The sequence below is a fragment of the Mustela erminea genome, chromosome 18, assembly GCF_009829155.1.
Source record: "Mustela erminea isolate mMusErm1 chromosome 18, mMusErm1.Pri, whole genome shotgun sequence".
In the NCBI taxonomy this organism is placed as follows: Eukaryota; Metazoa; Chordata; class Mammalia; order Carnivora; family Mustelidae; genus Mustela; species Mustela erminea.
Window position 1 is genome coordinate 20385809 of NC_045631.1, and position 12752 is coordinate 20398560.

The 12752-nt window shown below is 55.5% G+C and overlaps 1 protein-coding gene across 2 annotated transcripts in view; it reads left to right on the plus strand.

The window, feature by feature from the left end:
- The window catches only part of NOS2 (nitric oxide synthase 2), a 33813-nt gene extending 25730 nt beyond the window's left edge, over nt 1-8083 (plus strand). For both annotated transcript variants that reach the window (XM_032322279.1, XM_032322281.1), the window contains 7 exons: nt 1856-2019; nt 2941-3148; nt 4736-4823; nt 5253-5374; nt 5650-5798; nt 6727-6921; nt 7482-8083. In XM_032322279.1, coding sequence (XP_032178170.1) covers nt 1856-2019; nt 2941-3148; nt 4736-4823; nt 5253-5374; nt 5650-5798; nt 6727-6921; nt 7482-7601 — 1046 coding nt within the window. In that variant the 3' untranslated portion in view covers nt 7602-8083. The remainder of the gene's footprint in view (nt 1-1855; nt 2020-2940; nt 3149-4735; nt 4824-5252; nt 5375-5649; nt 5799-6726; nt 6922-7481) is intronic.
- Nucleotides 8084-12752: the final 4669 nt, after the last annotated feature.

A 12752-nucleotide genomic window follows, 5' to 3' on the forward strand; every position in this document is an offset into this window, starting at 1 on the left:
CTAGGTAGGTCCTGGGCTACTAAAATGAATGAGACTCAGTATCCACACTCAGAAAGCTCACTACCTCATACAAGAGGCAGATAGGCGAGAATCTTCTTCTTCTTCTTCTTCATCCTCCTCCTCATCATCACCATCGCAGTAGCAACGGGCACTATTTGAGTAATTACCAGCATTTTCTATGCCCTGACTCTTCAGGCCCCACAATAAACATGTGTGTGAAGTTTGCCTGATGACATGATGGAGAAATGTGGGAACATTGCAAAAAGGCTGAGCCTTGGAAGTTCGAATCCTTGAGCCATCACTTACTAGCTACATGACCTTGGGCCTGCGCGTCAACCTCTCAAGGTTTTCTTTCTTTGTCTCTATGGAGACAAAGAGATAAATGGAGATAAGAAACATCTATTTCTGTCTCTCTATGGAGATAATAAATGGAGATAAGAGATCCTTCCTTATGAGATTGTAGTAAAGACCAAAAGAGCAGTCTTGACCACAGTTCCTGGCACCAGATAGACACAGGAATGGAGGAATGTCCATTTCCTACAGGCTTGGAAACATTTGTTCAGAAACTCAGAGAGGGGGTTTAATATGCCCCGAGAGTCTCCTTGGATCCCAAAGTGTGTAAACCACTTGCATGCTCATGGCATTCTAAACTCCTACTGCTCACCCACCGAGGTCTCATTTGTTCCCACATCACTTGGCTTGTGGGCAGGGGCAGACTGTGGGTGACCAGGAGAGTGAGACTCCTCTCTCCATTTTCACCTGGGAGAAGACACTGTCCTAGGGAGGACCTGGAGCACCTGCTTCCCATGCTATGGTGAGGCCTCATCTATGTGGGGAGCACAGCATGGGGGCGACAGGTACTAGGAGAGATAAGCGCAAGAAATCAACCATCACGAGCCTCCCAGCCCATAGGAAGAGCTCTCTGGCTAATGATAGTCTTGCCTTTAAAGAATGTGTACCCCTAAAGAGAGTGGCCACAATAGGAAAGTGGGGGTCAGAGAAGCAAAGGGTGGTGTAGTCTCCCACTGTCCAGGAGAAATATGAGCAAGGGGACAGAGATGTTCTTGTGATTGTAGGAAAACTGATGTGGCACATTCAGGCCTTGGGTCTGAATGAAATAACATAATACTGATATTTTTACCTAATATTTGTTGAGCAGGTGTGTGCCAGACACTGTACTATTATACATACACCATTCCGTTCAGTGCTCATACAAACCCAGTGAGACAAGTTTTGTTATCACATCCATTTTAGAGCTAGAACCCAAGGCTCAGAGGGTTTAATCACTTAGCTAATGGTGAGGAGCCAGAGTTCAAACCTGTCTGCTGGCTCCAGGGTCCGCACTGTGACTACCCAGCCTAAAGCCTCTTGTGACTCCTTGGGACTTGACACTTTGGGCTGACTTGCTGCTTACTCAGTACTTCTTGGTATAGCCCCAGGGGACGGTAGTCCAGGGCTTTTCTCTAAACGAACATAACTGGCCTCTGGGGTGTACATCGGTCTTTGGAAAATTTAGTCATTGTGAGTCTATAGTTCACCTATGGATGTTTTGCTGAAGTTCAGGTCTGAACCAGAGAGACACTGAACTCTGGTGCAGACTTGACTTTTCAGGATCATGTCATCTTGGGTGCCCTTTGCAGGGCTGTTGGTCAGCCTTCCCTGGCAGCCGTGACTCTGGGCTCCACTTTCCTGCATGTGAATTGGGCACATGAACACTTTTGCAGTTCCTGGGACCAGAAATTCAGTGTCTCCCCTGCAGCTGTAGGATGGAGGGTGTCTCCAGAGGTCTCATCACCCTTCAGGAAACCTAACTGGGGCCCTTTTGCCATTCTGACTCCTCCTTTACCCTGCCCAGGAAGCTACTGGGTCAGAGACAAGCGGCTGCCCCCATGCTCACTCAGCCAGGCCCTCACCTACTTCCTGGACATCACCACCCCCCCAACCCAGCTGCTGCTCCGAAAGCTGGCACATCTGGCCACAGAAGAAGCTGAGAGGCAGAGGCTGGAGATCCTGTGCCAGGTAAAGGTTGGGCCAGTGGGTGAGGGAAGGGCAGGGTCCCAGAATCATGGGGAGCCAGAACCCAGAGCTGGCCTTTAACTGCCAAGGGGGAATCCGACCCAGCTTCCCAAAGTGAGACTTGTCAAAACCTGGTGGGAAGTCAGCATCTTCTCCCATCCTATCTCCAGGACGTAGTTGTGTCGAGTGAACTGAACTTTTCTGAGCATCTTCAGGAAGCTACCAAAGGATACTTTGTTAGAAATTAGTTAGAAAAGGAGAACCACTGTGTCTTTCTTTGTATGTTACCCAAACCTGGCATCAGCCTGGAACTTGGGAAGTGTTGGAGGATGGTTGGTGAGGATGAATGGAGAAGTGGACATGAGAGGTTGCATTAACCCACTTGCAACTTTCTAGGCCCATGCCTTTGTAAAAGGCACAAGATGGCACTATCGCCATCGTTTTTCTCACTAATTATCTTGATTCCAGCCATTATCCTGTGGCTGCAGTGTACTAACTCAGCACACATGTTCTTATTTCATTCTCACAATGTTCCCATGAGAGAGGTGATGCTATCCTCATGTCACAAAGGTTAAGTGGTTGGGACAAGATCCCACAACAAGCGGGGGCACCCAGTCAAGAGGGAACCCAGGTCTTTATGATTGCAAAGCCCTGTCCAAAATTAGATTATAATAAAGATTTGACTCCTGCTCACCAGTGGCTGATGGTGGAGTTCTAAGCACACGAATCGGAGAAACGCTTTCACTGACCTGAGTGCTTCCAGGAAAGGCACCATTTTCTCTCCAGCACCATGGACAGCGCCCAGTGCTTGGAGGTGTCCACCCAGGGAACGAAGGAGGGAATAAACCAACGCTGGATTGTGACAGCCTCCTGCCTCCGTGTGAGCAGGGGCCCTGAGTCACTCACCTTGCCCTTGGCTTTCAGGCCTCAGAATACAACAAGTGGAAGTTCACCAACAGCCCCACATTCCTGGAGGTGCTGCAGGAGTTCCCGTCCCTGCGGGTGTCTGCTGGCTTCCTGCTCTCCCAGCTCCCGATTCTGAAACCCCGGTACTACTCCATCAGCTCCTCCAGGGACTGCACACCCACGGAGGTCCACCTCACTGTGGCTGTGCTCACGTACCGTACCCGAGGTAAGGCTGGGCAGAGGCTTTGGTCCAGAGTCCAGCTCTGCTCCTGACTGGGCGGCGGTTCAGCAGCTCTGAGCTGTGTGGTCTGCTCGTCAGTTAAATACCCACTTTCCAGAGTGTTAATAGCCATAACAGGTATGCGGCAGAGATTGCTAGACACCAGGCACCAAGCGAACCCTCTCTATATATTTATTAGCGGTAAGCACATGAGATGGGTACAGTTTGCATTTTATAGGTGAGGAGACTGAGGCACAAAGAGGTTAAGCCCCAGAGTTGCACTGTGAGCAAGTAGAGAACAGGGATTCAAACCCACACAGTCTGACTTCTGGGTCCACCCTGCTTCTCTCTGCAGTCTCACTACTGCTGGGACAATGTAATGAGACCCTGTGGAAGAAGCACCCAGTACTTAGTGGGAGCCCAGCAATTCTTAGTATTCCTGATCGTCTGTCCTGGCTGCGGGGGTGATGATGTTTTGATTGCTCACTCGCTCCCTCACTCAATAATGGTTTGTTTCATATCTCTCTATTGCCACAGTGGTGGGTGTGGAAACACGGTACATGTAGCTTCTGCCCTCATGGAGCTTCCCGTCTAGAGGGGGCAGTGAAGAGAGACTCATCAAAATAGATGGTTGTCATGATATGGGTGCCAAGAAGCATAGGGTGCTCTGAGGGCAGAGGATAGGGGATGGGCTAACAGACTGGGAGATACAAAACCTTGTCTCCTTGGACTTGGCTCCTGCAGTGGTTGAACCGTGCCCTTGCCCTGCCCTGCCCTCTGTAACTGAGCATTGCATGGGTTGGCAAAGCTGGGTGAACAGCACACTCTTGCAGTTTCTAAACACTGGGCAGAGACTCTGTCTGCTCTGCTGGAGAACATCTGCCAGGTCAAGTCTCAGTGCTCAGACAGAGGGGCGGTGGGCACATCTTGTGAGAGCCAGATCCCATTCAGAGAGACAAAGGGACTTCTTCTCAGGTTGGTTGGGATAGATTTAAATGCTGGGCCCTTGGGAAAGGGAGGTAACCCGGAGAAAATGGGGGTTCCCACAGGCCCGGGAAGGGCCATTAGGGAGGCAGAGGTGTCAGAGCAGACCAGCATGCTTAGGAGGCTGTCCGTCACTCAGAGTTCCTGCCAGCAAGGGCTTTATCTCGTGAAGATGATGGCACGGTGACCGTGACCACCCTACAGGCCACTTTGGGTTGCTGCTGTTGGAGCAGAGTGGTGGGCTGGAAAGGTCCCCGGGGGGAGTCTTGGAAGGAGCATGGGAGTAGGGGTCGGGGAAATCGAGCTGTCATCTGATTTTACTGCTACCTGAGTGATCGTGTACGTGTTCCTTCTCTAAGACTGTTCCTGGAGGGGCAGAAGGAGAGGCTAGCATGCTCTCGACGTGCCTTTCAGCTTTCCCCAGCTTGGGCTGCACAGAGGGTGGACTGCAGAACCGGGAGAATTGCCCCCTCCCTAAAGCCCATAGAGCGCCTGAGCGGACACTCCCAGGAGGCTCATTGGTCCTGGGGGAGCCTCTGGGACAATTTACCCCTGGGGGTGTGGGGGGAGTGGAGGGTGATGTTGGTCAAGTCTGTGTTGTCCTTGCAGATGGCCAAGGTCCCTTGCACCATGGTGTCTGTAGCACGTGGCTCAGCAGCCTGAAGCCCCAAGACCCAGTACCCTGCTTCGTGAGAAGGCAAGCACCCCTTCTACTCTGTCCATTGTGGCACCACTGGCCCCGGGAGCTCTGGTTTGAAAGGGAGGGATCTAGGCCCTTGATGAAGGCATTGGAGTCACACTGGGCCTCTCCATTCTATCCTGTGGCAATAGAGCATGGCCAGGTCTCCAATAGGGACAGAGAGGACACAGTGGAGGGGGGCCCAGAGTACAGTGAGTTTCAGCCTTTTTTCAGAAGGCCAGGACGAGGTGAGGGTGTGCCTGGACAGGGAAATGAAGCGGCCTCCAGGACTTGGAAAATCAAATTTGAGCTCGTTGTCTTCTCCACTCCTACCACACTACCACCCCCCATCAGCTCTGCTGCACCCTCAGCTCCCCAGCCCCTGTCCAGCCTGTGCATCCATCCCTGGATGTCTGAGGACTGAGCTTCTTCATCTGTTCCCTTTAGTGCTGGCAACTTCCAGCTCCCCGAGGACCCCTCCCATCCTTGCATCCTCATCGGACCTGGCACAGGCATCGCCCCCTTCCGTGGTTTCTGGCAGCAGCGGCTACATGACACCAAGGGCAAAGGTACAGCTAGGGGCTTCCCGACAGGGAGGGAGGGGACACCAGGTGTTCTGGCGTCTCCCTGGGACCTCCCTGGCCCACTCTCCCATTTGCCTCAGCCTGTGTGGACAAGTGATCTGAGTGCCCTGGGCCTCAGTTTCCTCATCTGTAAAGTGGGGACAGGAGATTTGTGGGCATGAAATGATAATTCAAGTTGACTGTCCAGCTGAACGGGTCTTGAGCCATGGCCCGCCCCCTGGTGGCCACCCTGGTAACTGCATCCTGCTGGGTCTTAACAGGGTTCCAGGCCGGCCGCATGACCCTGGTGTTCGGGTGCCGCCGCCCAGATGAGGACCACCTGTATCGAGAGGAGATGTTGGAGATGGCCCAGAATGGGGTGCTGCACGAGGTGCACACAGCCTATTCTCGTCTGCCTGGCCAGCCCAAGGTAAATGAGGTGGCTGCCCAGGCCGTGGTTGGGGCACTTCAGCGCAGACTCGGGGGGTGGCCTGGTTCCCCACAAGCCGCTTGCTCTCTGAGCCTTCATCTGAGCTCTGAACTGGAAGCAGTTACACACCCGTCAGAGCAATGCACTCACTCTGCTGGGAGGAGGGACGGGCCCGACACACTGAGGACTAACCAGGATCACATGGTGGGTTAGTCCCCGTGCCCAAATGGCTAAAAGCCCTCCCCTGGGATACACACCTGCCCGGGATGACGGGATGACGTGGGCCAGGCTAGCTTTATGCTTAAACACCACGCTCCCCGCTGATGGTCCCTGCTGCCCTGGGGAGCTGGGACAGACCCTCGCCTCAGGCCTTGTGAATTCGTTCCATCTGGGCTCCTCCCAGGCCCAGTGTTTTGTGTCAGTGCTGGGGTTGTGGGGCATCTCGTGGGGAACAAGAGCGGAGGCTCCTAGACTTCTGTGTAACCGTGGACTCTCATGCTCTGTGTCCTTCTCTGAATTACACTAGAGGTTCCGTGGACAGTCTACACAGAGGGGCTCCAGTTCTGGGGTGTCTACAGGCGGGGCTTCAGAGCCCCGGGCAGGGGAAGCGGCTTGACTGATGCCTCTTTGAAGCATAGTGAATTCGATGTCCGAGGCAGGAGTCTCACTGAATGGTCAGCTCCTTGAGGGCAGGGCACGGCCAACGTTCCTCTCTGGAGCACCAACCCTAGGCCTGAGCTGGGCGGGGTGCCAGTGCCCCTCCTTATCCTGAGCCTGATCCTGGGGCAAGGTCCTGACTGGGAGGGTCCTCCCCCTCCAGCCGGTCGTGCCCCTCACTGCCTCCTCCTGGCCAGCAGGCCTGACTTCAGGCTTCACCCCTGACAGCAGGGACCTGGACGCACCATCTCCCCATCTCCTCTGGTTTCAGGTCTATGTTCAAGACCTCTTGCGGCAGCAGCTGGCCAGCGAGGTGCTCCGTGTGCTCCATGAGGAGCATGGCCACCTTTATGTCTGTGGGGATGTGCGTATGGCCCGGGATGTGGCCCGTACGCTGAAGGGCTTGGTGGCTGCTGAGCTGAGCCTGAGTGAGGAGCAGGTGGAGGACTACTTCTTCCAGCTGAAGGTAGGGCAGCTGGTGGGTCGGCTAGGGATACATCTCAAGGGCACAGGCAGGGGGGCACAAGGACCAGGAGAGTCCTGAAACCCAAAGGAACCCTGGAAGTGGCTGGAGGTCTGAGCTCAGTGGGCTCTTAGAAGGCCTGCCTGTCCCTTCTGGTCTGATTGCTCGGTTACACAAAGGCAACACGTTGCTTGATAACAAGACTCCTCAGAGCCTCTAACACACTACCATCCAACGTGACTCCTCAAGACAAGGAGAAAGTATGTGGCATTTGCCAAACGTATTTCTCTCAGAGCTCCCTGTCTTAGAGTGTTTTGGGGGACACATACGATGCAGGCGTGGGAGCTGTTCAGGCAGTTCACGGCAGGCTGGGTGCTGATGGGAGTTAGTCTAGTGGCATTCAGGTACACTCTCAGCGTGACAGTTGTGAAGGCAGATGGCTCATGAGTGTACATGGGACAGGGAAGCTGGGGGAGGCCCAGGGGCTCGTCCTGCCTGGACCTGATGAATGAGAGGTGGCTGGACCAGCAGAGCTGACACCCTGGTTCTGCTTTCCCTTAAAGAGCCAGAAGCGCTATCATGAAGATATCTTTGGTGCTGTGTTTACTTACGAGATGAAAAAAGATGGGGCAGCAAGGCAACCCAGCGATCCCAGAGTTCCAGCAGCCCACGGGAGAAGTTGAAGTTGCTGCCACAGAACTTACTGGTGGAGCCAACTCTCAATTATCTGCGGTCACAGGGCCTGGGGAGATGGAAGGAAATTATATCGCCAAGCCTTACAGCTCTTTCTCCACCAAGCCTGATACTTGACCTGCTACTGAGTAGCAGCCTGGACCGAGTAGAACCTCTTATCTCCCTTGAGTCCACCCTTCCTTGATAATGCAGAGTTGTGCTTTCCCAGGTCCCTTGAAGACTAAATCCGCAGTGCCAGACCCCTCAGCTGGTGGGCGAGAAGGATGGAACCTTCCTCTGACTACACCACTTGGAGTGACCAGCAGGGGGCGCTGTCATGCTACACTGTATTTAGCCGCCCTGTGTACAGTTATTTATAACTCTGTATTTAAAGAAAAGGAACCCCAAGTCTTCTCTCAAGGGCCACTTGGGATTTCCCCATATGACTCCTTGATGGAGATATTTATATGAAATGCATTTTATTTTAACCACATTGTATGTGTGTGGGAGTGTTCTGTAGGGAAAGCAGCTCCGTTCTACAGAGAGTTGGGGACTGGTGGGTGGTACAAACTGGACCCAAATCCCTCACAGAGGGACATACTAGTTTGGCCACACGGCTTCTCTAAAATAGCCACCAGGAGTGGGGCAGCCTGCGGAGTTTTGTGCAGACCTGCAGACCTGTAGTGGAGGTTAAGGAAACCAGGCTTGCCTATGGGGCCTGGGCTGTGCCTCACACAGGTTTGCCTCAAACGAGTTTACCTCACATGAGGCTCACCACACACGGGCCTCACCACACGTGGACTCTGGACACAAGGGGTGCACCTACAAGGTCTAAACTCACAGGGAAGACCTCATACAGGGCTCACCACACACGGGGCGCCCCTCATACAGGCTCACCACACACGGGCCTCATCTCACATGGGGTGCACCTCACACGGGGCTCACCACACATGGGGCGCCCCTCACATGTGGCTCACCTCACATGTGGCTCACCTCACAAGGGGCTAACCTCACAGGCGCTCACCTCACACAGGCACGGGAGACCTCACTTGGGGCTCACCTCACATGGGGCTCACCTTACATGGGAGCACCTCACTGTGGGGGTCTCCTCACAAGGGGGCTTACCTCACAGGGGTCACCACACACAGGGCTCAAATCACAGGGGGCTCAAATCACATGGGGCTTACCTCACAGGGAGCTTATCTCAAGGGGACGGCACTCATACGGGTCTCACCTCACACGGGCTCAACACATATGGGGCGAACCTCACAGGGGCTCTCGACACATGGGGTGCACCTATTAGGTCTCACCTCACATGGGAGACCTCACATGGGGTGCACCTCCCACGGGGCTCACCTCACAGGGGGCTCACCTCATGGGGTGCCCCTCACACAGAGCTCACCTCACACATGGGGCGCACCTCACATGCGGCGCACATCATGGGGACACACCTCATTCGGGGCTCACCTGACACGGGGCTCATCTCATAGGGGGTGCTTCTCACACGGGACTCACCTCACAGGACACTAACCTCACAGGGGATGCCTCTCACACGGGGCTCACCACAAACGGGGCTTACCTCACAACATCGGGCTCACCTCACACATGGTGCTCACCTCACTTTGGGCTCTCCACATGGGGTGACCCTCACATGGGGCTAAACTCATATGGGGCTCACCTCATGGGGGCACCCCTCACATGGGGCTCACCTCACACAGGTACACAACACATGGGGCACACCTACAGGGTCTCACTGCTCACAGGAGACCTCACTCAGGGCTCATCTCACACGGGGCTCATCTCACAAGGAACTAACTTCACAAGGGACTAACTTCACATGGTAGCACCTCACAGGTGCACCCTTCACACGGGCTTACCACGCACAGGGGTCACCACACAAGGGGCTCATCTCACACAGGCGAACCACACATGGGACACACCTACAAGGTCTCACCTCTCATGGGAGACCTCACTTGGGGCTCACCTCACCTGGGGCTCACCTGACATGGGGCTCATCTCACACGGGTGCCCCCGCACGGGGCTCACCTCACACGGGGTGCACCTCACACAGGGGGATCACCTCACACAGGGGCTTACCCCTCACACCAGGCGCCCCTGAGGGGTGCCCCTCACACGGATCTCACCCCACACAGGCTCACCACACACGGGGTGCCCCCACATGGGACTTACCTCACATAGGCCTCACCCCACACAGGACTCACCACACACGAGGCACTCCTCACAAGGGGCTCATCTCACAGGGGGTACACCTCATGGGTACACTTCACACAGAGCTCACCCCACATGGGCTCACCACACATGGGGCTCACCTCATACGGGAGCACCTCACAGGGGGTTCACCTCACGGGGGGTTACCTCACTTCACACAGAGCTCACCCCACATGGGCTCACCACACATGGGGCTCACCTCATACGGGAGCACCTCACGGGGGGTTCACCTCACGGGGGCTCAAATTACAGGGGGCTCACATCACGGGGGGGGTCACCTCACATGGGGTACACTTCACATGGGGCTCACCACACATGGGGCCCACCTCACGGAGCTTACCTCACACAGGGCTCAAATCACAGGGGACTCACCTCAAATGTGGCTCACCTCATGTGGGATCCCCTCACATGGACTCACCACACATTAGGCACACCTCACACGGGCTCTAGACACATGGCGCACACCTACAAGGTCTCACTTCACACAGGAGACCTCACACGGGTTCACCTCACATAGAGCTAACCTCACTTGGGGCTAACGTCACAGGGAGTGCCCCTCACACAGGGCTCACCTCACACACGGGGCACATCTCACAGGGGGCTCACTACAAACAGGACACCCCCACACAGGGCTCACCTCACAGGGGGCTTACCTCACACAGGACTCCCCTCACAGGGGGCTCACCCCAGCCAGCGCTAACCTCACATGGGGCTCATCTCACAGGGAGCGCCCCTCACACGGGGCTCACCTCACAGGGTGCTAACCTCGCAGGGGGCACCCCTCACACAGGGCTCACCACACACGGGGCTCTGCTCACACATGGGGCTCACCTCACATGGGGCACCCCTCACTGTGGGCTCACCTCACAAGGGTTTATCTCACACAGGGCTCAAATTACAGGGGGCTCACATCACACAGGGCTCACCCCACCTGGGCTCACCTCACAGGGCGCTAACCTCACAGGCCTCATCTCACAGGGGGCACCCCTCACATGTGCTCACCACACATGGGGCGCACCTACAAGGTCTCACCTCACACAGGGCTCACCTCATTCAGGGCTCACCTCACACAGGGCTCACCTCACACTCAGGGCTAACCTCACAGAGAGCTCACCTCACAGGGGCTCCAGTCACACGGGCTCACCTCACATTGGGCTCACCACATACGGGGCACACCTCCCACGCGGCACACCAACCACGCGGTGCACCTCATACTGCCTGTGATGCCAGCTCCTCAGGAAAGCCTTGACCAACAATCCCCTCGTAGAAAGTTGCCATGTTTGGCTCTGGGGCTTCCTGTTTCCTGAGAGTTGGGCCAATAATAATTTGGCACCTGGGTTTCAAAGCAGGTGAGGTCAGACCTTGTGTCGAAGACTTGGCAGTGAGTGAAGGACATGTATCTTCCATGGGGAAGACTTCTTAAGGGGCTGAGCCATGTTTCCTTTTCTTAGAATAAGGAAGGAACTCAGCCAGAAGCTAAGTGAGGGGTTTGGGAAAATTGGGCTCCCAGCTTGGGTTTGGCCTCTAATTCACTGGCTATCTGGCCCACTTCTTCCCTATGTAGACGGGGTGACAGGGGAGAAAGAAGCATCCCGGCCACCAGTGCCCCAGCTCTGCATCCAAACAATGTGGTCAAGATCATGGTCACCTAGGCCAGCGCCTCTCTCCTCTGAGATGCACACAAGCCCCCTTCTTGCCAGAAGGCAGATTGATTCGGGAGGCCTGCAGCAAGGCCTGGGATTCTGCCTTCCTGACAGGCTCCCAGGGGCTGCTGGTCTGAGGACGATGCTCAGAGCCCCAGCCTGGTTCCCAAGGTACTGGATTCTTGGTGGAGGTAGCAGGATGGGTTGGCATCATGTGGACACAGGACCGGCCCCCCAGCACTGGCCCAGGGGCTGGTAGAAGCCCACATGCTGAGTCACTCTCCCCATCACACCCGGGCCCAAACACCAGGACCCGCAGTGGGACAACACAAACGGGTCAGCTTGAGTCACTTCTCCTGACACCACACCTGCCACCTCCTCCCACTGGGACACAGGGTTCTGATAAGCCAGCCTTGCCATCTGGCCCGGACCCTGGCCCGTCTCAGAAGCGTGAGGCTATTTGCTGGGCTCACCTGTTAGCAATCTTTGTGCATCACAGATGCCTGCCCCGGAGGCCCGAGCCTGGCGTGCTTTCTCCCACCCATGTGGGGTTTGTGGGGAACACCGGGGAGCGGGTGTGATGTCAGGACTCGCCCCATCAAAGTGAGCCCATGCTCCCTGCCCCTCTGCCCTCACCCAGAACCTCCCCAATTCCAGAGACTCCAAAATGTTCCAAACACATTCAGTGACCACAATGACCCTGAATTTATGTGCCAACAAACGCCTGTCTTCTTTCTCTGAAAGACCCTAGGAAAGAGCAGAGCCCCCTGTCGAGACACGTCCAGTTAGTTGGTGGAGACCCGTGGAGTATCAGGCTGACTTCTGTGGAGCAGGGAGGGTAGGACCCAGTGTAAGGAAAGGTGGAAAGTAGGACGCAGGGGGAGGGCCCCGGAGATCGCCTCCCACGTGGAACGAACAGCTGGTGGCGTGGGGCTGAGATGGAGTTGATTGGCGGGGTGGACATGTGGCTGGGAGGCAGACGGGGTGTAGGCCTGGTCTGGGAGCTTGGGAAGGCCCAGGACCCTCCCTTTCTGCCAAGGGGACTGAACACAGGGCTTAGCCTGCAGGGACCACCCGCCGCTCCTCAGATGGGAGGATGTAGGCAGCCTGAGCCCTGGACGCCGCCCTGTCCGAGGAAGGCAGCTGCTGGCCAGCTGCTTCTCCCACGCCAGGCTGGCCGCCGCCGGAAGCAGAACCAGACCAACATGCCTTATTTTTTGTTTTTTTTTTCTTTTTTTAAAGATTTTGTTTATTTATTTGACAGAGACAGCAAGAGAGGGAATACAAGTA